At 40.1% G+C, this 24,602-nt stretch overlaps 1 protein-coding gene across 1 annotated transcript in view; it reads right to left on the bottom strand.

The window, feature by feature from the left end:
• LOC128218036 (uncharacterized) overlaps window positions 1-24,602 on the bottom strand; it is a 93,887-nt gene that overhangs the window by 5,420 nt on the left and 63,865 nt on the right. The window contains exons 3-15 of the mRNA XM_052925549.1: window positions 22,476-22,613; window positions 21,375-21,524; window positions 20,909-21,044; window positions 15,767-15,796; window positions 11,728-14,210; window positions 9,291-9,484; window positions 6,527-8,139; window positions 5,777-5,898; window positions 5,402-5,486; window positions 3,666-3,800; window positions 1,818-1,929; window positions 1,480-1,574; window positions 189-997 (exon numbers count right to left, since the gene is read on the bottom strand). Of these exons, the coding sequence (XP_052781509.1) occupies window positions 189-997; window positions 1,480-1,574; window positions 1,818-1,929; window positions 3,666-3,800; window positions 5,402-5,486; window positions 5,777-5,898; window positions 6,527-8,139; window positions 9,291-9,484; window positions 11,728-14,210; window positions 15,767-15,796; window positions 20,909-21,044; window positions 21,375-21,524; window positions 22,476-22,613 (6,102 nt within the window). The remainder of the gene's footprint in view (window positions 1-188; window positions 998-1,479; window positions 1,575-1,817; window positions 1,930-3,665; window positions 3,801-5,401; window positions 5,487-5,776; window positions 5,899-6,526; window positions 8,140-9,290; window positions 9,485-11,727; window positions 14,211-15,766; window positions 15,797-20,908; window positions 21,045-21,374; window positions 21,525-22,475; window positions 22,614-24,602) is intronic.

Raw genomic sequence — 24,602 nt, 5'->3', positions numbered from 1 at the left:
AGTATGTTTGTATCTTTTGTCGTGCTTAATAAAAGAAGGTACACTGATTTGTATGTCAATGTGCGTGATACATGCACATTATTGTTTGAATTAATTAAGACAACATACGGGTATCAGTAATGGGGACTGTTATTGGAAAGTTATTCTCAAACCAATATTATACGAAAACGACACAATTGACGTCATACCCTCTTAATGTCATCCTCCGACTCGGAGCCCTTCCTTCGGACCAGTTCTGATGCGGAGACAGACAAACCACTCTTTGGCCTGGATTTGGACGGCGACGTCTGGCGCTCGTCCACCCCGGCGTGATGTGACATGCGTATGAAGTCGTCAAATGAGTTCGACTGCTGGCTCAGCTGTTCCTTCTTCCGGGTTTCGAGCTTCTCACTGTTCTGTTTCTCAATCCTTGGCGGAGACTTTGATGTCTCGGCACGATTCTTGGACGGGCGTCGCTCAAGTGCCGTCGGTGTTGGCTGAGGTGGAAGTTGGTAATACTGTTGGCGGTTCTTGGGTTGTTTTGTTGGTGAGCCGGAGTGATGTGCCCGCGACATAACATCGGAGCATTGTGAAGTTTGCGAGGGACGCCGGACAATGTCGGAAACGGACGGAGACAGTTTGATCGGTGCAGAATCCAGCGCTAATAGCTGACCTTGACTCCCGTATCTCGTTTTATTGTTCACGGTTTTTGAGGAATGTGAGGACACATGTTGAGCAGACGACTGTTGGTTAGAGGCTGGCTGGGATCCAACGGTGGCAGTCGCGGTCGCTACTGACCGGCGTGTTGGGCGGCGGACGCGGACGTTCTGCTCAGAGGATGTTGAGGCAGGTTCAGAGAGCGGGGAACTGCAACCAGAGGAAGCACTAGGTGTGGTGTAGTCGTGCTGAGAGGACGATTGGGAGAGGCAGGGCGACTCGTCCTCCTCGATGCCCTCAAGGGTCGCCGCTATCTGCCGGGCGTCCACACACGCGCCAGTGCTCGTCTTTCGCTTCACATCTGTTATTAATATTTTCTGATCAGTACTTAATCAATTCCAATTTTTTGGAGATAATTCTGCAAATTACTTATCAATACGGTGAATAAGCCAATGTTCTTGAATATTGTACGCTGAGTTTGTTTTAACGTTGTCTTCAGTATTGGTAATGCAGCATATTTAACAGTCGGACACTTCTGTATTGATAAAGAATAAACTATTCAGCAAGTCTGCTTATTCATACACAATTTTATGATTATTTTTGTACATCAAAGAACATATCTGCGGTTTATTGCAAGTACAGCCTGACGCCAATTAAACAAACAACTTCCTTTATAACAGGATCAAGCTAAGCTCACTATATTTGAAAATAATTTTAGCGATATTCACTTTCTATAAGTTAAAATAATTATTAGCAAGCCTTTTTGTGAAATAGAATGAAATACTTAAGTCTATGATGCTTAAGATGTTTCGGGAAAATGAAGCTATCAGCCACGCATCATACCTGACTCCTCCTCACTGTCCAGGTTATCGTATGACGAGTGACAGCTCGGAGCCTGCCCAGTAGTGTCGTTTAACACCTTCCTGCTAATCTGGCATCTGTAACAACACGTTCAAAGGTACAGCAAAGTATCCAAACTCCTAGCAAATTAATCTTTAGATGACATTGAGGGGTTTAACTTCTGCAAATTACAATTTGGAAAACACGTGTGCACAGGGTATGCTTAAACTTACAAAAAGATAGCTTATCAGCACAAAGTATCCATCGGTGGCCAAAACTAAAGGGCAAAAAAACTTTCTTATGTTGTACACGTACGTACTTATACTGTTGGTGAAACATACGGTTTAATGACGAGCTCGACCTCGCCGTTGGATGCCTGGGCCAGGATCTGTTGAACCTCCTCGTAACTCTTGCCCGTCAGCTCCATACCGTTCCATTCCAGTATCTGGTCACCTGCACGGGCGTTCAAACCAGAGGGTCAATGTCAAACTAGTTTTAATGAATTTCATTTCGGGTTTCATAGGACTAATGCCATAAGTAATGTTTGGCTAATCCCGATGACCTCATGATATACAAAGGATAACCTGTAATTGACGAAAACCTTATCGAGGAAATGATGCATTGAGGCAAATTTAATTACTAAGTTGTATTAAACAAGCAATATCGTTGAATATCCCCCGCCTGATTCGACAATGTAGAGGTAATGGAAATCACGTGTTGGTAAAGTAGTCCAACCGATACATGTACTACAACTGCAGAGTGATAGACACTTATACACATTGGGTATGTGATATGATTATGCTTCCAATTGTTTGAACTAAAGGAATTTTGCATATAGTGTAGGATTTAGATTTGACCAAGTACCCTATTTTAATTTCTAACCGAGTTTCAATCCAATAAGATTGCATCGAGGCAAAAGTTCGGATTAAGTTTCGTAAAAAAATGGAGCTGTTTGTTTCCAAGATTTATCTAAGTTTTGACCAAATACCATAGTTTTTGACGCTATGTGACCCTTTATGACCCCTATTTTTAATGACTACTAAGATTTCATGCAACGTTTGAGTATGTACAATCAATCCAAATTTTTGGTTATGGAGATTAACAATATCTGTCATGTGTTTCCGTTCCGGATAGAAAAATCCGACCCGAGGGCACCTGCGTTGCCAGGTAACGAGGCTTGCCTTCGACATTACGTCTTTTAAGGGTTATTTTGTTTTGTTTTTTTAAAGTTTTTTTTTGTAAAAGCAATGTTAATAGAACTCATCTATTTAATTTTCATAATTATGATTACATAACGTGTATTATAAAAGAAATTGAATTTATTACGTCACAGCGCGTGACTCATCTGGCATGGATGCCAGATGGAGTTTTCCAGCACGGCTAAATTCACCGGAAATGCCTATCCGGTGTGCTAGAAAAAAAGAAAATTGACCTAGTGCCCTATTTTTTACCTCTTGAGACCAAGTTCCGAACTAGTGAACAATTCCATCAAGGAAAACATTCCGATTAAATTCAATAAATACTTTATCAGATATATTAACCCCAAAGCGTTTCTGAATTTCTTAGATTTGACCTAGTGACCTTGTTTTTGACACCATGTGACCCACTTTTAAAATGCCGTGAGATTTCATCAATGGTTACATTATGCCCAAGTTAGAGCATAATATGGCCAATATGGTTTCAGACAAAAACTCTAGTATTTGACCTATTGATCTAAATGTTGATCTCATTCGAGCTTTTGTGTGTAACGGAAAAAAGGGAAAGATGGTGATACAATATCCCATCGCGAAAAAGGTACTGACTAAAAAACAAGGACGAACGGAAACTTAATGAACGAGGTTGGAAACGAACAAGGACTGACGAACAAGGACAGCACGAACATGAACTAAATGAAGAAGGACAGCACGAACATGAACTGAACTTAACAAAGACTATACACGACAGCTTATAAACATCAAATACACCAATTCAAAGACTTAGATAGAATCGTGCCACATGTCAACACGCACACGACTACGTCAACATTTTGTATTAATATTTGTAAAAGTCATGTATTTCTAATTTCTTCCCTTGCACTATATTTTTGAGCAGTCTGGTTCTTCAAAAATATACATATGAAAGACTCCTATGTGTACATTAAATAAACTGTTTCCTTTCAATGTACAATCTATGGTACAAATTGCGCTTACCTTCGTTAACCTCCCCGTGTGTCTGGTCGGCCACCCCGCCCTTATAGATTGTGGCGACGAAAGCTCCAACCTCGCCAGAGCCAGGGATCGCCTTCCCGCCCACGACCTTCATCCCGATACCGTTACCCGGCCTACCTATATAAAAAATATCCGAGGATAAAATTTTGTAGTGGCCATGGGGAAGTAATACATAGATGAATCAACATGATAAACAAGCGGCTCTAGTTCTACTTCCTCTTTTTCGAGCATTTTTTGCGGCAATCTCACACTCTCTAGACACAGGTCTGTGCTCTGTTATTAAAGGTTTTAGGCGAAAGTAAATGCTACCCAGGGGCGGCCCAGAAATTGTCGCTGGAGGGGGCGTAGCTTAGGGACGAAGCCTTTTGACATGCGCCTCTCCCTTAGAACCGAAAGTCGATGGCATAAACTTTTGGCATGTGGATTTGGGGTTGCTCCCTCGAGAACACTAACAAAATGTTGCATTCTTAGCGTATTTTATTATTGGCTTTTTCCCCATATTGATATAACAAGAAAAGTTTGACGATTTTAGAGGGGGTGCGCACCGAATGCCGCCCCCCCCCCCCCTCTTAAACCGCTAGTGCTACCTTTACGTTATATTTTCGTGGTTTCGCTATGTAGTAGTATGAATTAAACGTATGATAGTAGTAAAGTTGAAAACAATGTTGGAGAATTTGAATCAATTATCGGTTATCATCTACAGTTGAAAACCGTTAATCCGAAATGGTAGGGACCCAAAAATATATTTCGGAATAGCGATATTTCGGATAAACAATTTTGCAGAAAATGACAGCGTTCGCGAATTATAGATGAAATGAAATACTAAGACGTGAAGATTGCAATGTCGGTTACACGATACCAATACAATCGGTCCCGCTCCAACCCAATATATCACATTGGAGCCAGAATATAGAAATACCTTTACTTTTTTCACCGCTCTCAAGTGTATGGGCGTATATTTTAAAATGCTTCAGGTACGCCAATGGAATTGATAAATAGGTGTCAAATACCAAATCGGATCCGTAATTTTTATTTCGTAATAGCGATTATTTCGGCATACTGATTGTGGATTTAAGATTGAAAAATTAGTTAAACAATGAAGGAGTAAAATCGGGACCGAAAAATAATTTCGAAATAGCGATCATTTCAGATAAACGGTGTTCGGAATAGCGGTGTTCAACTTTATAACGCTTCTACAGATTTAAGATTTTTGAAGTTGCTTCTATGTACTAGATCCTTCAACTATTGAAACGGGATTTTATGGTTCGTAACTATTTATATAAGTAAATAAATTTCAATCATGTTTGTGAACATCAATATCAAAATAACATGACCCTCAAATTTTAAGCTAATTCAGGCTTGCCTATACGCGAGTACACGGCTGAATCCACATGATTTTGACAAAAAAATAAAACAATTTAGCCAAAGGTACAGTATTCGTATTGTAACAGACATATGACCATTGAGATTGAATATTTTAATCTTAAATTTCAGGGGAGGGGGTACGTGCCCTCAAACCCCCTAGCACAATTATTAAGTCTACACGAATAGGGGGCTAGCTACGCCCATGTAATTGATATGATAAAATAATTAAAAAATAATTACGTTTCTGCGGATATCTTTCAACTCAATAGAATTTAGCAGATGGAATAGACAATCTCAAATTAAACAGGACATGAACGATTGGTTGTCATTGCCGGGAAAATTAGATCGCCCACCTTTGCCATGTTTCTCCTTGGGATCTGTTGTCAGCAGTATTCGTTTTACAGGAAAGTCGTATTTCTTCGGAACCGATGGCGGGGGCTGAAAACAAAACAGACGAAGAGGCGTCATGTATTCGATAAAAAAACACCATCCATAAACCATTATGATAGAAGAACTCAGAATATTGTTAATGCAGGTTTTTTTTGGCTTAACGATTGTAATTAAAAGACAAAGCTTGATTTAAAAGCAATCCTCTTTACAAATGTAAAATGTATGTGTACGATTTCTCAATTAATGCGACCGTTTACGCCAAGGACTATTTAAAATGCCTTTAAACTATTAGTAAGAAAATAAATCATGCAGTTTGGTGAAATGGGGAAACAATGTACCTGTTTCTTCCTTTCCAGTTGTTTTAGAATGGTGACTCCCCCCTCCATTAAGTGTTTCATTATGGGCTCGTCCGCGTCCACGCTGTTGTCACTCTCAACACGACACATTCCATTCATCAGGTCTGCACGACAGCAGGGAACAGGATTTTTATATCATTTTAATTTACTGTACAAATTTATTTTTATTTATTTATCAATATTTTTCTACAACGTTTAGCTGTTGGTGTTATGTGCATTACTAATACATATGCTTTGTCCATACTGAATGTTAGATACTTCTATTAAACATTTAATACTCTTAATACTGCATATAATATCGTTTGTTTGATATACCAACATCACGTTTTAAATATAATAAAGTTTAACAACCAAGCAGGCACAAACTGCTATGGACTTCCTTTCGAAACAACTATAAGCCATGCCGGTTTATTCCTATAACAATTTTCCTGGTTCATATACTTAATATATTTCTAAAGATATCACCCACTCAGAAATTTAAAAAAAAATGTCTACACGTAGACACCTTGATGAGACGAAAGCCACATTTGTGAAGCTGCGTGTGAAACTTATTACCTTACAAAAGTTTTATGTCTATTTTACGTTTTTCAACATACTATTATAATGAAGGACTGACATTTCCTTGACATTTAGAGGAAAATGCCAACATCGTAAACTGCCGTCAGTAATGCCGTCACAGGTCGATAAAAAAGAACGTGAAACCATTTAACAGAACGAACATGAACAATCTACCTTCCATGCCGACGTTGAACTCAGCGGACACGGGTCGACTTCCGGCGCCGATGTCATGGATGATCTTCCTGGAGCGGGCCTTCACGTCGCTGAGAAGCGGCATGGCAGGGGTCGACTCGCACGGGGGACTCGATTCCGTGTCCGAAACAGGCCGGTTGTTGTTCTCTAAGTCAGCTTTGGACATTGGAATGTTTGGCAACGTCGCACTGGCACAAATCACTTTGTCTTTGCCTACATTTACATTACCAGTAGAGTAGGAGTACGAATCTAAATTGGTTCGCAATGGCTGAGGTACGAATGCACTTTTCTCTCCAAAGTCTGCACTGTATAGAAATGGTGATGAAAACGAGGAAAACCCTTCTAGCCGTTGTCTAAGGAACTCCTCCTGCTTGTGAGCAAGGTATTCGGTTGAGCTGTAATTTGCCTGGTTTTGGAATGTCGAGTTGTCCGGAAAACTGTCTCCGTCGTCGTCAATGGGTTTAATAATGCCGGTGGGGATTGGCCTCGGGTGGTAGGGCGGTATATTCATTCGGGTGGATATTTCATCACAACTCTGTGTCAGCTGTTTGGTGGTGACGCCCACGTTGTATCTGGCTTCCTTTAATTTAGCTTCACGTTCTGCTATCTGTTTCTTACGTTTTTCTATCTCGAACTGTAACTCCCGCCGTTTTTCTTCTCTTATACGAGTCTCCTCATCTTCAGCATTGTTTGGCAAGTTACCATCGGAATGGCTGGTTATGAGCTGGGGGGAGTTATTCGTGTCCTTACACTTATCAAGAATTTCTTGTGAATGAGTTTGAGCATTTTGATTATAAAACATTTTAGCATAATCGGAGGGTTTCATTTTCTTGACAAGGTTCGAAGTACCTTTAACTGGTTCTGACCTAGTACTGTCTGAGTCACTAACTCCAGATAAGGAGCTGTCATCAGTACGTGAACCTTTACTACTATCATCTTTATGGGCAATTTGTATCTCAGATTCTATGTCTTTATCCTCTTTGATCGGGGAAAACTTGGAAACCATTGGATCTGAGGACTGCCGTTTGTGGCGAGCGCGTCGGTTAATCATTTGAGGCGACGTTCGCGAGTTGGAGGAATTTCTTTTCTTTCCGTTTGAACTCGACGATGTCGAATTTGATTTATTGGATGCACCTATTTTCAATTCACCTAGCTGAATTTTTAGAACTCTTAATTCTTCAAATTCATCAATTTTCCTTCGCCGCCCTTCCGTCACCCGCCGCAACTCATCCTGGAGTCGGCGCTTCAGGCCTTTCATAGCGTTAGTTATTGGTTCACCATAAATACTAATCATAGCGTCAATTATTGCATCAGTCTCGTTTATGTAAGCACCTTTATTCGCATCATCTTTCAATTTAGCGGGAGTTATGTCAATGTCCGGCGGGATGTTCACCTCCGTGATTGTTTGGTTGGTAGTTTTGCCGCCTCCGCTCTTACTCTTGATGTAGTTTCCGTTTTGCTTGTCGATGGACGGCTTGTCCAAGTTGTTTACCTGCTTCTGTTTCCGGGTGATAGCCGCCACCTCCCAGTCGTCTTCGTTCATGGACGAATCGTCGCTTGTCCCCGATGATGCCGACGACCGCCCCTTTCCCATCCTGGAAATGAAAGTTCGAACCATCAACGCCTTATAAGTTAAGATGATATTAACGATAGTGTGTTACTTAAATTGGGTATAATAACTCTGTGCCACTTTGTTGGATGGTCATGAAGTATAAATACAAATATTTGTTAGCTGAGAGTACAACTCTCATTGATGTATACAGGAATTGGCAAGCAGTTAACATTTTTGTCCAAATTTCGATGTAACGATGCACAATACAAATCCCTTGGAGAACGACTCATTAAATCTGATCTGCCTCCTCAGGTCTGCTCTAAGGAAACATGCTTATCCGGCTTCAGCTTCAAAAGACAAAGAATGAAAACGTCACGAATGTTGTGAATCTAAGTGGCATGCTCATTTGCATTACCTTTCACGAGTGTGGAACAGCCTTAAAGCAAAACATGTACGCATCATTACGAGGCTTATTTTATATACGAGGTCGACAATAAGACTTGTAATTAAACACCACGAGCGCTGCAAAACTTCATTTGCAAAAATGTCACAATGACAAAATTTACAAAATGGTCGAAAAGAGCGAAGAAAATGTGGAAGGCTGATCCTCAAACGTCTAAAAGCAATCATTTGATACTTAACAGCTTCTATAATTTCGCCATACTTATCACAGATAATAGTGTTGCCATGGTTTGGTGTGTGTTGAGCTACAACGTAGTTACTTCAGTACGTATTGCGTTTCCACAAAATAAACAACATCATACGACTGTACATAAAAAACACACCTTAAGCGCCTCCACAAAATAGACACATCAAGCGACTCTATAAAAATGAACACCTCAAGCGACTCCACAAAAATAGACACCATTTTGCGGCTTCACCAAAGTACTCACATCAAGCGACTCCACAAAAATAGCCACTTCCAACGACTCCACAAAAGTAGACACCTCCAGCAGTTCAACAAAAATAGACACCCTAAGCGACTCCACGCAAATAGATACATTGATGGACTCCACAAAATATACACTATCACGCGACTCCACAAAAAACCATCTCAAGCGAATCAACAAAAATAGACACCTCAAACGACTCCAAAAAAATAGACTCTTACATGCGACTTCACAAAAATAGATCACTCAAGCGATTCCACAAATTGTTCAAATGCCCTAAAAAACATTAAAAACAGCTGCATACCTGTTGTCAGCCCGGGGTGGAGGTTTTCGGGCTGGGACGGGGCGCTGTTTGGGTTTACCGGTGGGTTGTGGCTGTGGGTCCTCTTCTGGTGGGAGAGGAGGTAACTTCCGACGGACCTTCTTCATGTCCTTTCCCTTGTGGTCGCGGCCCGGTGTGGATGGCGGCTTGGACTTGGCGGTATGGCTGTAGGCCGCCTGTAGAGGGGTGGACAATGGTGTATATGGACACAGAACATGATTATAAATAACGGCTGGCGCTGTACGCCGCCTGTAGAGGAGGGAACAATGTTGTATGTGGACACAGTACATGATTATAAATAACGTTTAACGTTGTACGCCGCCTGTAGAGGGGTGGACAATGGTGTATATGGACACAGAACATAATTATAAATAACGTTTAACGTTGAACGCCGCCTGTAGAGGGGTGGACAATGGTGTATATGGACACAAAACATGATTATAAATAACGTTTAACGTTGTACGCCGCCTGTAGAGGGATGGACAATGGAGTATATGGACACAGAACATGATTATAAATAACGTTTAACGTTGTACGCCGCCTGTAGAGGGATGGACAATGGTGTATGTGGACACAGAACATGACTATAAATAACGTTTAACGTAGTACGCCGCCTGTAGAGGGGTGGACAATGGTGCGTATGGACACAGAACATGATTATAAATAACGTTTAACGTAGTACGCCGCCTGTAGAGGGGTGGACAATGATGTATTTGGACACAGAACATGATTATAAATAACGTTTAACGTTGTACGCCACCTGTAGAGGGGTGGACAATGGTGCGTATGGACACAGAACATGATTATAAATAACGTTGAACGCCGCCTGTAGAGGGGTGGACAATGGTGTATGTGGACACAGAACATGACTATAAAAATGTTTCACGATATAATGTATATATTTGGTTAAGTGACTAGTGTATGGGGTTAAAGGTGTCTGTCTCTCAGCCAGGATCATAGGTTCGAGAACCAACATGGTGATTGACTTTACCAATACATAATGAAATAAATACATTTTAAGGTACCAGAAGTTACTGACATTTTCCCGTCTACCACAAACATTAAAGGCTACAACTTACTAACTCTGCTTTAAGAATTATTCGTTGAAAATACTGGGACAATGATTACGAACAGTATTAAGTCAAAGTCTAGACTCAGGCTCAGATAAGCTTTTTTATGAAGGAACAAAAAACCATATTTATTCCATTTCTTTTACAGAAATATATGTAAATATATGTACAACACTCTAATAGTAATATATTTCAGCACATTTCACCATCAATGCTTTGCTAGAAGGAAAGTTACAATGCAGTTAAGTTAAGCCATATTCAGTCTTGAGTCTGGACTCAGTCTTGAGTCTGGACACAGAATTGAGACATCGTAATCACTGCCCCTGGTACTCAATTAAAGAAAAAATAATACAAATTTAAGATTTCATCATATTGCATCTTTAACTTTTTTAAGGTTATAAACTACCACACTATGGCAAGATTTAGCAATACTTGCTTTTAGTTTGAAGGTCATATTTTTCAACATGAGCTTGTTTATGTGAATCAATCAAAACAAATAAATGGTGTATTCTGCGCTATTATTAATTAGATTAATTAAAATTGATTGATTCTGTGTGTGTATTTTTAAGCAGCGCGTAGGGACATGGAAAACACTCTATTATTCTACCATATGTGTTCAGATCAGATCAGAGAAAAAGCACTTACTGTAAGCAGCATTCAAATCCGTTCCTCGTCCTTATTTGCTTGCAATTGTAACAGACTGCTAAATATCATCGAACAAAATCAACCCAATCCAAATAATTTCACATTTTGAAACAGTTTGAAAAGCACCTGTATAGTTGACAATCGATATCCATGATATTAAGTACTATACAGTGGATTTACACCAGTTCTAAGCTATTATTGGAAACTGTCATAGTTCCTCGTCGATTTTTCCCCATTTAGATGTTCTTCCTAAAAAGACTGTTTTGAGTTATCGAAAATCGATGGCGCAGAAATTACTGAACTGTTAACTCTCTCTGAGACCATCATTGCTCGCGTGAGAATCCTGCTTAGAACGTATCAGATTGGAAGACATGGTTTCCGTGGCTCCCAATAACATCTGTCAAGTCATATTAATTAAAGTAATAAGAACATGATGACGAAGACCTTATTGTTGATATTACTATTCTATGAGTAAATTGTACCGTACTAATTTCCTATAATATGTGTTTCGAAGACACATATTTTTTATGTTTTGATTTTTATCATTTACGGTCTGTCGTTTATTAAACAAATGACTCTCTTGTCTTCACATCAATTTAAAAAAAAACTGATCTAACACAATTGGTTCTATGATAATAACTGCTTCATGATGAAATGACATACAGCAGCACAACCTCATAACAAAGTATATCACACTATTATACCTTGTCCGCGGTTGTCCCCCTTTCTGCCGTGGCCATCTCATGGGCGATACTCGTGTGTTTCGAACCGCGCTCATCTATATAGCGACTTCCGTTCCTGCCTTTCTCCTTCCCCCTAGCCGATACCTTGGGTCCGTTGTCCGGCATGTCCTTGTTCCTACCATTTGTTTTATCCACATGTTGCGCCCTGGTGCTGTTGCTACTTTCATCGCAGATGAGTATAAACTCGTCCTCGAAATCCGTGCCTGAAGAAGGTGAGTGGGGTTTTGGAGGCGATGAGTCGGAATCCGGAGGCGTGACGGGGGATGGGTACTGGAAAGACTCGCGGTCGGGGGAAGAGGAAGGGGACACGGAAGTACTGTCCGAGTACTCACGGCGGATGGCCGCCTTATTCTCAGGGCTTGGGGGAGATTCCAGCACTCGATATTGTGGAGAAGCCGATGCCTCTTCAAGTTCTAAATGACACATGATCAAGGGATCAGGTTTTGCTTTCATCTCTTTTGCAGTCCTTCGGCGCTCTTCTGAGCCTTGCTTCTGTAATTGTGGCTTAGGTTTGTGACCCGTGGCGGCTTTCTGCGCGAGAGCACTTTGGCTGTATATCGGAGGGTTGCGTGTTGGCTCCTTAAGATCCGCTCTATCGAGGGCGCGGGCGGGCTTTGGAGGGGGGTTACCTGAGGGAAGATCTGGGGCCTTCTCTTTCCTCCTTGGTTTAGGGATTGGTTTCTGTGTTGCAATAATCTCTGCTGTTGGTTCAGGAAGTTTCCGCCGAGCCTTACTCTTAGTCTCTGCAGCTCCAGAAGTATCGGTCGGTTTGGAGTTATCAGTTAGAGGTTCTTTGTTTAAGACCATGTTGACGTTGTTGGGGTTGGTATCTATAGACCTTACAACTTGTTTTGGTATCACATTATCCGTTGAAGTGTATACAGCATTTGATGACGACACATCTATAGCCTTATTAGGAATCATAGCGGACGCTGTACTAGTACATATTGGTCCCGTATCAGTCACATTTTCTACATTTTTAGCACTATCACATGCTGGAGCATGATCGACATTGTTTATCTGAACGGAGGATATTGCATTTGACCCGTTCGCATTGTTCTGTTGGTTCACCAGTTCACTTATATCTTCCACCACCTCATACCGCTTAAGCCCGTAGTATAGGTAATCTGGCTCATCCTGGCCGTCCCCGATGGCGACGAAGGTGTTCATGGGAGCATACTCGTCACCCTCGCGGGACGCCTGCCGTTCACGTTCCTCCTGTTGCTGGGCGAGCATCTCCGCCTGCTCCGCCTCCTCAAGGGACGGAGAGACGTCTAGGATTGGCGACAGGTCGATCACCGGCGACCAGTCCGTCGTTGGAGGCCTAGCCTTCTGTCGCTTGCTATTTTGGTAATCTATAGACTTTTGAGAGGGGTCCGCAAGCTCCACTTCTCCTTCCGATTCCTCGCTCTGACTGTTTTCACCGGGATAATTCACGTTGTCATAGTAACCGGGCGACACCGGGGATGAACTACTGCGGCTCTCCGGAGACGCGTCACCGGACTTTGTTTCTAGGTTTGTTGGGGATATTGACATAGAAGTTAGGTTTGCAGTGTTACTAGCTACAGTAGCAGCGTATGTTGCTAAATCCATAATTGTGGTTGAATCATTTAAATCCATTGCAGCATCCTCTAATGAATAAAACGGTTTACTTTTTTTAAGACTAGAAGTAGGTCTTTCAAATGTTAAAAGTTCACCAGAATTGCTATAAAACGAATCTTTCATTTCGTCAGGTGACTTTGGACTAGGTCTTTGAGCATGTGGTACAAGTGAAGGATCACCGTTAGACGGCTGGGACTCTTTATCATACAGATCCTCAATGGAAAGTTGCCGTGAGGGCGGCGATATATCCGTGTATGTGAAGCGCTTATCTTTCGGAGAGACTGGGGATGACCCGCGTCTCTTGCCTGGGTAGCTGTCCCGTCGACGAGGGGAGAATGGAGGGCTGTCCAAACCTTCCCGCCAGCTTGGGCTCACGGGGGCAGAGGGACTGAATCGCACCTTATCACTACCGGAATTATCACTCTTCGCGGATATATCCGCCACTTCGTCGTCCGTTTCCGTATTAGCATCCACGCCTCTCATGTCCTCCACAAATGCACTAGCAGCTAAAGCTATACGGAGTTCGTGTGGGTCAGGCGGATGAACACTGGCAGCGTATTTAGATTCAACGTCGGTACTAATTGCACTGTCGGACGTCTCATCTTCCGAAGACGTCCCGCTCACAGAACGAGAAAGATTTAAGGATTTAGGTCTATGTTTCCGACGGACAGGTAAACTTTGGTTGTCGTCGGAACTGCCGAGGCTCATGAAAGAGTAATCGTCACTGACGTCGTCGGGACTGACGCCCTCTGCGGACCGGAAGAGTGACGCATCCTCCATGTCGACGTCTGAAACCCCATCAGAATATTCGGACTCACTTCGGGAATTGGCCTGACCCATGCCTGTAAAGGAGTAATGTTGCTGTTTTATCAAGACGCAGGATATGATTTCGAACAGTATATTTGCCACGACGTTTACATATGCTTTTAAGTATATTATGAAAGTCCATATCAGTTAAATTTAAGATGCAACGGTTAAAATATTTTTTTCAGGATATTTTGATAAGACGTATCATTTCGATGTATTTGGTTAAGTTCTATAAAAAGCATTTTGATAAAGACTTTTAATAATATTTTCCTACCATTTCATTTTAAATGTTCTCTTTTTATTTAATCTTCAATGGTTATAAATAAATAAAAACTCTTTGTTTAGCTGATAACAGAGAGAGTGAGAGTAAACAACTTTTCAAGGAACACTTTTATTAGATAACACATATTTATATAAACAACGTGTAAAGCAAATAAAATAAATACTTACGAAGAAAACTAACTCATATATTTAGCCACATGTAATTATATATACACTAGTAAATATATTCGTAACAACAATGTCCTTTGCTTAAAATAAAACTCAAGTACAATATGTATCAATTTAAACAACTTTATTGAATTACTTACTAAATACATATTACTTTCACTACTTATGTCAGATGAAGCGATATAAAGGGACCGATTGGTGCCCTAAGATCATATCACGCTTAAATCATATTAATATCTTATAGTATAGTGTATATTTGAATTTAGCTATTTATGGGAAAGCATTCTAGAAATGATTCATGTGTAAGACTGTGCCAAAGGTTGAGTATTTCGTTTTGGTATAGTGCTATGAAGTTAGAGCACCATTAGGGCCATATATAGCGCTCTTACTCAATAACGCCCCTCGAAATTACAAATAGAATACAATAATATTGTTGAAACAAAGTTGCGGGTTATATCATATGTATAAATATGTTCGGTTCTCTTCTATAAATGAGAATTATTCACGTACAAACTTTCAATTAAATAATAATAACGTATAATCTATAAGGCTAGTGTATATGAAGAAAAAAAGTTATGTAACATCAAAGTGAGTTGTACATTGAATTTTCGTATCTGACAATACTGAACATTTTTATAATAACTAATGTTTAACTGATCACTCATGTATATACTTGGGAATATACAGGCTCTTGGGTAAATAAGAACAGTCTTTTCTGTGATAACACAAAGGTGATTTGTTGTAGAGAAAAAGTACTATTTTTAACATACAAATCGAATAATAGTCAATGAGAGGCTAGTAACTGTAAAGAAGAACTACATAATTCTAACAAAATGTTTTCATGTCATAGAGCAAAATATCGACGAATGCTAAAGTATATATTACATAAAAAAGCGGCTGGCTTTCTGATGGACATGTAACATACACGGAATGAATACTCCAAATGAAATAAGCATAAGTATACAAAATGAAGTATTCAATCATGTATTTGAAAAACAAGTCATATTGAGGAATTGAACATGGTAAAATAGCAACACATTTTTAACGTTTTTAACGTCACCAAAATCTGCCAGCCAAGAAGCTTCTATACAACCCATGCAAACAGAAGCATGCCAGAGGTGGGAGGAGGAAAGTTATTCACCACAGCTGCCCACGACCGAGGAGAGGAATCCTTGCACGAAATAGAACAATACATGTATACGCAGCCGAACATTTTACACGGAATAAAACAGTACATGTATACGCGGGCGAACATTTTACACGGAATAGAACAGTACATGTATACGCGGGCGAACATTTTACACGGAATAGAACAGTACATGTATACGCGGTCGAACATTTTACACGGAATAGAACAGTTCATGTATACGCGGGCGAACATTTTACACGGAATAGAACAATACATGTATACGCGGTCGAACATTTTACACGGAATAGAACAGTTCATGTATACGCGGGCGAACATTTTACACGGAATAGAACAATACATGTATACGCGGTCGAACATTTTACACGGAATAGAACAGTACATGTATACGCGGTCGAACATTTTACACGGAATAGAACAGTACATGTATACGCGGTCGAACATTTTACACGGAATAGAACAGTACATGTATACGCAGCCGAACATTTACACGGAATAGAACAAAATAAGTATGCGCGGTGGTAATTTTCACACGGAATAGAATAAAGCCTGTATGCGCAATTGAAAATTTCACACGAAACAGAGCAATATATGTTTGTGCGGCCGTACATTTCACATGGAGTATAACTGTAAACGTATGCGCGACCGTTAATTTCACATCGAGTATAACTGTAAACGTATGCGCGATCGTTAATTTCACATGGAGTATAAATGTAAACGTATGCGCGACCGTACATTTCACATGGAGTATAACTGTAAACGTATGCGCGACTGTACATTTCACATGGAGTATAACTGTCAACGTATGCGCGACCCTAAATATCACATGGAGTATAACTGTAAACGTTTGCGCGACTGTGCATTTCACATCGAGTATAACTGTAAACGTATGCGCGACCGTACATTTCACATGGAGTATAACTGTAAACGTATGCGCGACCGTACATTTCACATGGAGTATAACTGTAAACGTATGCGTGACCGTACATTTCACATGGAGTATAACTGTAAACGTTTGCGCGACCGTGCATTTGACATCGAGTATAACTGTAAACGTATGCGCGACCGTACTTTTGACATGGAGTATAACTGTAAACGTATGCGCGACCGTACATTTCACATGGAGTATAACTGTAAACGTTTGCGCGACCGTGCATTTCACATCGAGTATAACTGTAAACGTATGCGCGACCGTACATTTCACATCGAGTATAACTGTAAACGTATGCGCGACCGTACTTTTGACATGGAGTATAACTGTAAACGTATGCGCGACCGTTAATTTCACATCGAGTATAACTGTAAACGTATGCGCGACCGTACTTTCACATGGAGTATAACTGTAAACGTATGCGCGACCGTACATTTCACATGGAGTATAACTGTAAACGTATGCGCGACAGTACATTTCACATGGAGTATAACTGTAAACGTATGCGCGACCGTGCATTTCACAACGAGTATAACTGTAAACGTATGCGTGACCGTACATTTCACATGGAGTATAACTGTAAACGTATGCGTGACCGTACATTTCGCATTGAATAGAAAATAAACGCATTCGCAACCGTACATTTTACACTGTAACAAAGTACGTATGCGTGATCGTGTATTTCACACGGAACAAAAAATAAATGTATGCGCGAACACTCTTTTCACAAGTCATAGAACAATAAATAAACATTGTATGCGAGACCGTGCATTTTACACGGTAACAAAACATATATGCGCGACCGCACATTTCACACGAATACGATCAATTTATGTATAAGCGCCCGTTTTCACACGGAAAGGATCAATATACGTATGAGCGACCGCACATTTTACACGGAAAAGATCAATATATATATGCGCGACCGGACATTTTACGCGAAAAAGATAACAAATAAATGCGCGACCGTACATATCACACAAAAAACAATGAATGAACTCTTGTCCGTACATAGTAGGCAACACACTTCTCTCAAATGCATCTATTTTTACGTTCTATTGCAAATAGTGTCTTTTTTGTACAACTAACGTTATTTTGTAAATTTTATTGTATTTAATATTTTACTATTTACACTTGATACAGAAATAAGATCTAAATAAGTTATATATGTATATCTGTTTACAAAGATCGCTGTTTGTACGTCATTAATAGACATGAGACTGCATGTAGCAAATAGATATACATTTAATCTATTTCCCAAATGAACATTGAAGCAAGTTGCATATTCGTGTCGGGATTATACACAAGCATGCTTCAAATTTGACATAAGCAATACACATTTATCTGTGAAATGTGCGGTTGTACGGTCCTAGAATACGTATGAATTGTACGTGAAAGGTAAATGTGCGATCCGAGAGTACGCATTCACTGTCTGTGAAATATGCGGTGCTAGAGTACTTATTCACTGTCTGCGAAGTGTGCGGTCCGAGAGAACGTATGCACTGTCTGTGAAATGGACGGACCTAGAGTACGTACTCATTGTCTGTGAAGTGTGCGGCACAAGAGTACGTATTCACAGTCGGTGAAGTGTTCGGACGGACATTCACTGTCTGTGAACTGTGCGGACCTAGATCACGTATTTACTGCCGGGGAAAATGCGTTCCTAGAGTACGTATTCACAGTCTGTGAAATATGCGGTCCTAGAGTACGTATTCACTGTCTGTGAAGTGTGCGGTCCGAAAGTACGTATTCACTGTATGTGATATATGCGGTCATAGAGTACTTATTCACTGCCTGTGAAGTGTGCGGTCCGAGAGTACGCATTCACTGTCTGAGAAATGGGCGGACCTAGCGTACGTACTCATTGTCTGTGAAATATGCGGCCCTGGTATACTTATTCACTGTCTGTTAAGTGTGCGGTCCGAGAGTACGCTTCACTGTCTGTGAAATATGTGGTCCTAGAGTACGTATTCACAGTCTGTGAAATGTGCGGCCCAAGAGTACGTATTCACTGTCTGTGAAATATGCGGTCCTAGAGTACGTATTCACAGTCTGTGACATGTGCGGCCCAAGAGTACGTATTCACAGTCTGTGACATGTGCGGCCCAAGAGTACGTATTCACAGTCTGTGACATGTGCGGCCCAAGAGTACGTATTCACAGTCTGTGACATGTGCGGCCCAAGAGTACGTATTCACAGTCTGTGACATGTGCGGCCCAAGAGTACGTATTCACAGTCTGTGACATGTGCGGCCTAAGAGTACGTATTCACAGTCTGTGACATGTGCGGCCCAAGAGTACGTATTCACAGTCTGTGACATGTGCGGCCCAAGAGTACGTATTCACTGTCGGTGACATGTGCGGCCCAAGAGTACGTATTCACTGTCTGTGAAGTGTGCGGCCCAAGAGTACGTATTCACAGTCTGTGACATGTGCGGCCCAAGAGTACGTATTCACTGTCGGTGACATGTGCGGCCCAAGAGTATGTATTCACTGTCTGTGAAGTGTGCGGCCCAAGAGTACGTATTCACTGTCTGAAAAATATGCGGTCATAGAGTACGTATTAACAGTCTGTGACATGTGTGGCCCAAGAGTACGTATTCACTGTCTGTGACATGTGTGGCCCAAGAGTACGTATTCACTGTCTGTGACATGTGCGGCTCAAGAGTACGTATTCATTGTCTGTGAAGTGTGCGGTCCAAGAGTACGTATTCACTGTCTGAGGAATGTACGGTCCAAGAGTATGTATTCACAGTCTGTGAAATATGCGGTCTGAGAGTACGTATTCACTGTCTGTGAAGTGTGCGGCCCAAGAGTACGTATTCACTGTCTGTGAAATATGTGGTCTGAGAGTACGTATTCACTGTCTGTGAGTTATGCGGTCTGAGAGTACGTATTCACTGTCTGTGAAGTGTGCGACCCAAGAGTACGTATTCGCTGTCTGTGAAATATTCGGTCTGAGAGTACGTATTCACTGTCATTGAAATATGCGGTCTGAGAGTACGCATTCACTGTCTGTGAAATACGCGGTCTGAGAGTACGTTTTCACTGTCTGTGAAATGAGTTTGGATACATGCTACACTTGGGCGAAAATATATGTACATTCTGGAATATTTTTACTATACTTGTGGATTTTTCTCACATTACCAGACAAGGGATATTTGTTTTGAAAATACATTTATACAAACAACTTACATTGGTTTTTAACAATTAAAACGATAATTTAGTTCCAGTCTCAGTGCTTAGTCTACACGTAGTCAAACCGTTTATTCAAGAACTGTTCAAGTATTATGTAATGTCCAAACAAATGAATACGTAAAAAAAATGTTCTTAGCAAGTCAGATCGATTAAAGTGTCTCTACACAAATATATGCAATAACATAATATATTCGGCAAAGAAGTCTTGCGACATGGTATATAACTGAAAATTTGGGTAAATTAAATCACAAAATAGCCTTTTCTGTGTATATGTTCAAACAAAGTCCAAATTAAAATACTCATTAATCGAACTCTGGCGAAAAAGGTCGTATTAATGATTCGTTAACATCAATAAAACAATTTTAAAAATGATGGGTCACCATACACTGCATTCCCGACATCGACGTCAGACTTCAACGTCCTTCAATCTCAGTTAATATTTTGTATGTTAAGACACGTAGACGAACAAAGGGTTCCTACGCGACAGTATATGAATCTCTATTCGTCGGTTAATATTCAATACATATTCATACAAAAAGGTTGAGTGTAATTACAATGGTTTCGGCCACGTACCAGTTTGAGTCCTGAGAGCAGACAGCTTACTCCGTAACGGCGGCATTGCATGTTCTTATCCGCACTGGATGTCTTCTTTAAGTTATTATACCGATTTCAACGATTTTGATTGATATTAATATAATAAATTATAATATACAATCATCTCCAACAGCCATTTAAAATTTGGCTATGATGTTTTTATTCGGAAAAAAAGTTTTGTGACATTTGACGACAAACACCTATAGGCCGTAAATGACCACCAACAGTATGTTATCCACATGTAATTGTAAGGGGATGGTTTTTAAAAATAAGAATGTTTAACAATTGTGACTGATAAATATTTGATTTGGAATAACGATATTTAGACGTTTTGTCGCATGACCTTCTTGCCGAGTATATAAATAGTTATTAAAAATCTCTTTTTCCAAGCAATACCTAAAGTGGGATCTATACCTCTGATGCTCCCTCCGCCGTTCGCAGATACCGTCGACTTCTTCATCTCCTCGGACTCTGTGGGGGTCGTGACCGGAGGACTGACTGCCTTAGCCGACGGCGGCTCTGGACTCGCGATGTCGCTCATGTTGCTCTCCTATTGGTTAAAAGGACCGTCAAATAAAAGTAAAAGTGTGTTTGGGGAAATGGTCGCACATGTATATGCATATGCCAACCATCGGAAGCCGCCAAGCCAAAGATGTACATTAATTCCATATGGCATGTTATGTTTGCTGATATTGGCAATACACTGAATCTGAATTATTATCTATTCATAAACTTATACGTACACGATCAATCAATAGTTGTATCAGCATTCTTACTTTGGCTCTCTTACAGGAATTTATTACAAGCTTCTTTTGGGTGGTTCTGATATAATTTAAATTTTCCAATATTGAATGCAAGCTTTATTCATTAATCAACCCACCGGTATGACTTCAAGTGTTCGTAGCGAGGAGAAGGCTTGTGGCATCTGGTAATCCGGAAGTGACATCTGTCGCTGCAAGGAAGGTCCAGAGCTTCCAGGGCCATCCATTGATGTCGACCTCGTAAGTGGACCGCGCACAGCACTCGCATGCTAAAAGTTTTACATATCAGAAAATTCACAAAATTAAACGTACGCGTGTTTGTAGGTGTTCAAATAACTGATTGACCAAGCGCACTCGCAGCGGGCATTTAAGGCAAACACAAAGTCCATACATTTTGTAGAAAAATGATGCAGAACGTATAACATATATCCTCAATATTCTTACATTGCCACATCTAAAACGGTCAATCGCAACGATTTCCATGTGAATTATATCATTGGCCAGACGTTCTACGACAGGCATACACAAAGGATTCCCGGTTTCCGACAAAGGCAAGGGAAAAGACACATCGTATTTACATAATTCGTATCCCCCGCAAATGTTAACGGCGCCACAAACGGGTTAGAACTATATGCAAATTTTCAAGATAAGTAGAAAGTCTCCATGTTATTTCAAACCTATTCTAATGTAGATTAAGTTTAATGATTTTACTCTATCTTTTTTTATAAAATCGACTCGACGGTCAACACGAGATAGACATTGATTGCAAATCTAGCCACCTGCTTTGTGCTAATCTGAGGCCACTACTTAATAACGGAAGTCCGGCAGTTTATGACAGAAGAGCAGTCTTTGCGATAAGATTAAGTTTAATGATTTTACTCTATCTTTTTTTATAAATTCGACTCGACGGTCAACACGAGATAGACATTGATTGCAAATCTAGCCACCTGCTTTGTGCTAATCTGAGGCCACTACTTAATAACGGAAGGCCGGCAGTTTATGACAGAAGAGCAGTCTTTGCGATTTCATGGAGAGTTTTAATGTTTAAATAAACCCTACCGACTTTTGTTAAGGCTGCATCATGTGTTTGATAGTCAAGACAACTGCTGTGATCTTGATCAAACTAAGAAAAGTACACTTCATTCTTTGGATGACGAGTCTTTAACTACCAAATAAAACTATTATATTATATATTCTACCAACTGGACAGCAGACTATACCTCTAGCTCGTGCAGCCTACGTTCCATCTCGCGCGATAGAGGGATGTCCTCGTCCACATCACAGCCAGGATGCCACAGACCGGAACTTAGCACGAGTTGTCTCCTCTTGTGACAAACGTGACACACCCACTCCATCTCCTGAAACCATACAGAAAATCACAACCTTGTAACGCATGTAAATCAGAATTCCGCGCCAAAACATCACAATGGATACATGGTCTGTGTGCTGAAGATGATGACATTGGGTTATGTAATAGTTAAGTAACATGAAGTAACATTTTAATGATTCAGAATGGGCAGAGTGAGCATGCCGAACGCGACTTTTCTTAATCGTTAAAGTATTGCTTCAGGTCTTCTTACTGTCTTAGAATACCACCTCAATGCGTGACATATTGTCGACGCAAAATCTGACACAGTGAGTGTGTATCAGATGAATGGCAGTAAGCGGACCCTTCAACACCCGCAAAAGTTGGCTAGATGAAGTCTAGTCCTTAATTATTGCCTGAAATTTCATTGGCTGAAAATGTAGGTTGGATTCTAATTTAAACATAAACTCGAAAATAGCGCGAAACTTCCTTTCAAAGTCACATTAAATGCATATGTAATTAAACTACTTGGGTTGTTAAATATGGGTACGTTCATGTTAGTTCACGTTCCTTCACTGTGTCAAGAGTGAAAATAAACCAACTGAAAATAAAGTCATAAAATGAAATGCTTATAAACATAGGTTTGCCTGTTAAATAAGAAGCTGATGTTTCAAAACTGAAAAGTTCGTTTGTGAATAATGCAACCATTGAAAATCTCATCAAAAATGAAATTGATTTAAAAATCACACGCTCTCAGACGCGTACTAAATAGACATACTTATGTATGTACGGTACAACTATTTGAACTTGCGAAATACCAAGCCGTAGCTGATTAAATGGTTGTAAGATATTTCGTGTAAATCTCTTCACACAACTATTGAACGCGTACAACAGACATTGCCCTTTCACTGTAAAGCAGCTTTAGAACAAGTGCAAAGATATTGCAACAACTTCATGGCTTTATGCTCACGTAGCCATAGCATGTCGAACATGAATTGTAGACAGAGCCTCTAACGGGACATACTTTATCATTCATAGTGCATGTATGAGGACGCTTGTAGCTGTTGTTTCCATATTGGTATTGCAATCCTCGATAGGACGAGCTACAATGAATTTATGTCCACGAATAGTCCTTACAAAATTCAAATAAATGCTAGCTCATGAGAAAACCAAAAGCGTAAAATGTATTTAAAAAGAAGAATGTAAACACCTTAAAGCGATATAATTCCTTCTCCCGAACCAAGTTTCGAAAAAGGGGAAGTAACGTTGCATGGACTCCGGAAACGTTGAATGGACATACATAATCAGACAAATAAATTACCTTCGAGTAGCTACATGCAGTATATTTGAAATGTATACCAAAACTTAAGGGAACAAAACTGTTCATCATAACCTGACTACCATTCATACTGAAACGAGAATATATACGTACATAAACCAAATGGTGGCTGAATGAAAGCAATGACAATAATGCAATGTCACATCTCTTATTCGTTTACTGACGTTGAAAATGCAAATTATCTTAATAATTGTTTCGTTTTAATATCACGTGTAGAAATTCAGAATGCTCATTTGCCGAGGTTGAATAAAAACTATAATATATCGATGTGATTATATTATATCCGTTACCGACACCAAGTGAAAGACGTAACAGATCACATCGATCCTACCAACGCAGGTGTAATAATGCCCAAATGTTATATAAAAAAGACGATCGTACTTGTTTATCAAACTATCATTTATAAGTTATAACATTAATTTTTTGGAGCGCATTATTTTTTAAAAAACGTATACAAATGTTTGCATCAAAACTTAATACAGAGAGGATTTATACCTTATCCTTCGGCAACTTTCAAATCATTGATATCTGCAATCAAATATGCAAATCACTCATTGAGAAACAAGTAAATACCTTAGGTTTCTATGATATATACAAGGCTTTTGAAGTGTAATTGTACCGCAGCATTATTTTTTTAATTAAGTATGGAATTAAAGGTAATGTTATCAGCTGGATAAACCGCTTTTTACCAAATTGAAGTTG

The sequence above is a fragment of the Mya arenaria genome, chromosome 14, assembly GCF_026914265.1.
Source record: "Mya arenaria isolate MELC-2E11 chromosome 14, ASM2691426v1".
Taxonomy (NCBI): Eukaryota; Metazoa; Mollusca; class Bivalvia; order Myida; family Myidae; genus Mya; species Mya arenaria.
This window is presented reverse-complemented; position numbering and strand designations above follow the sequence as displayed.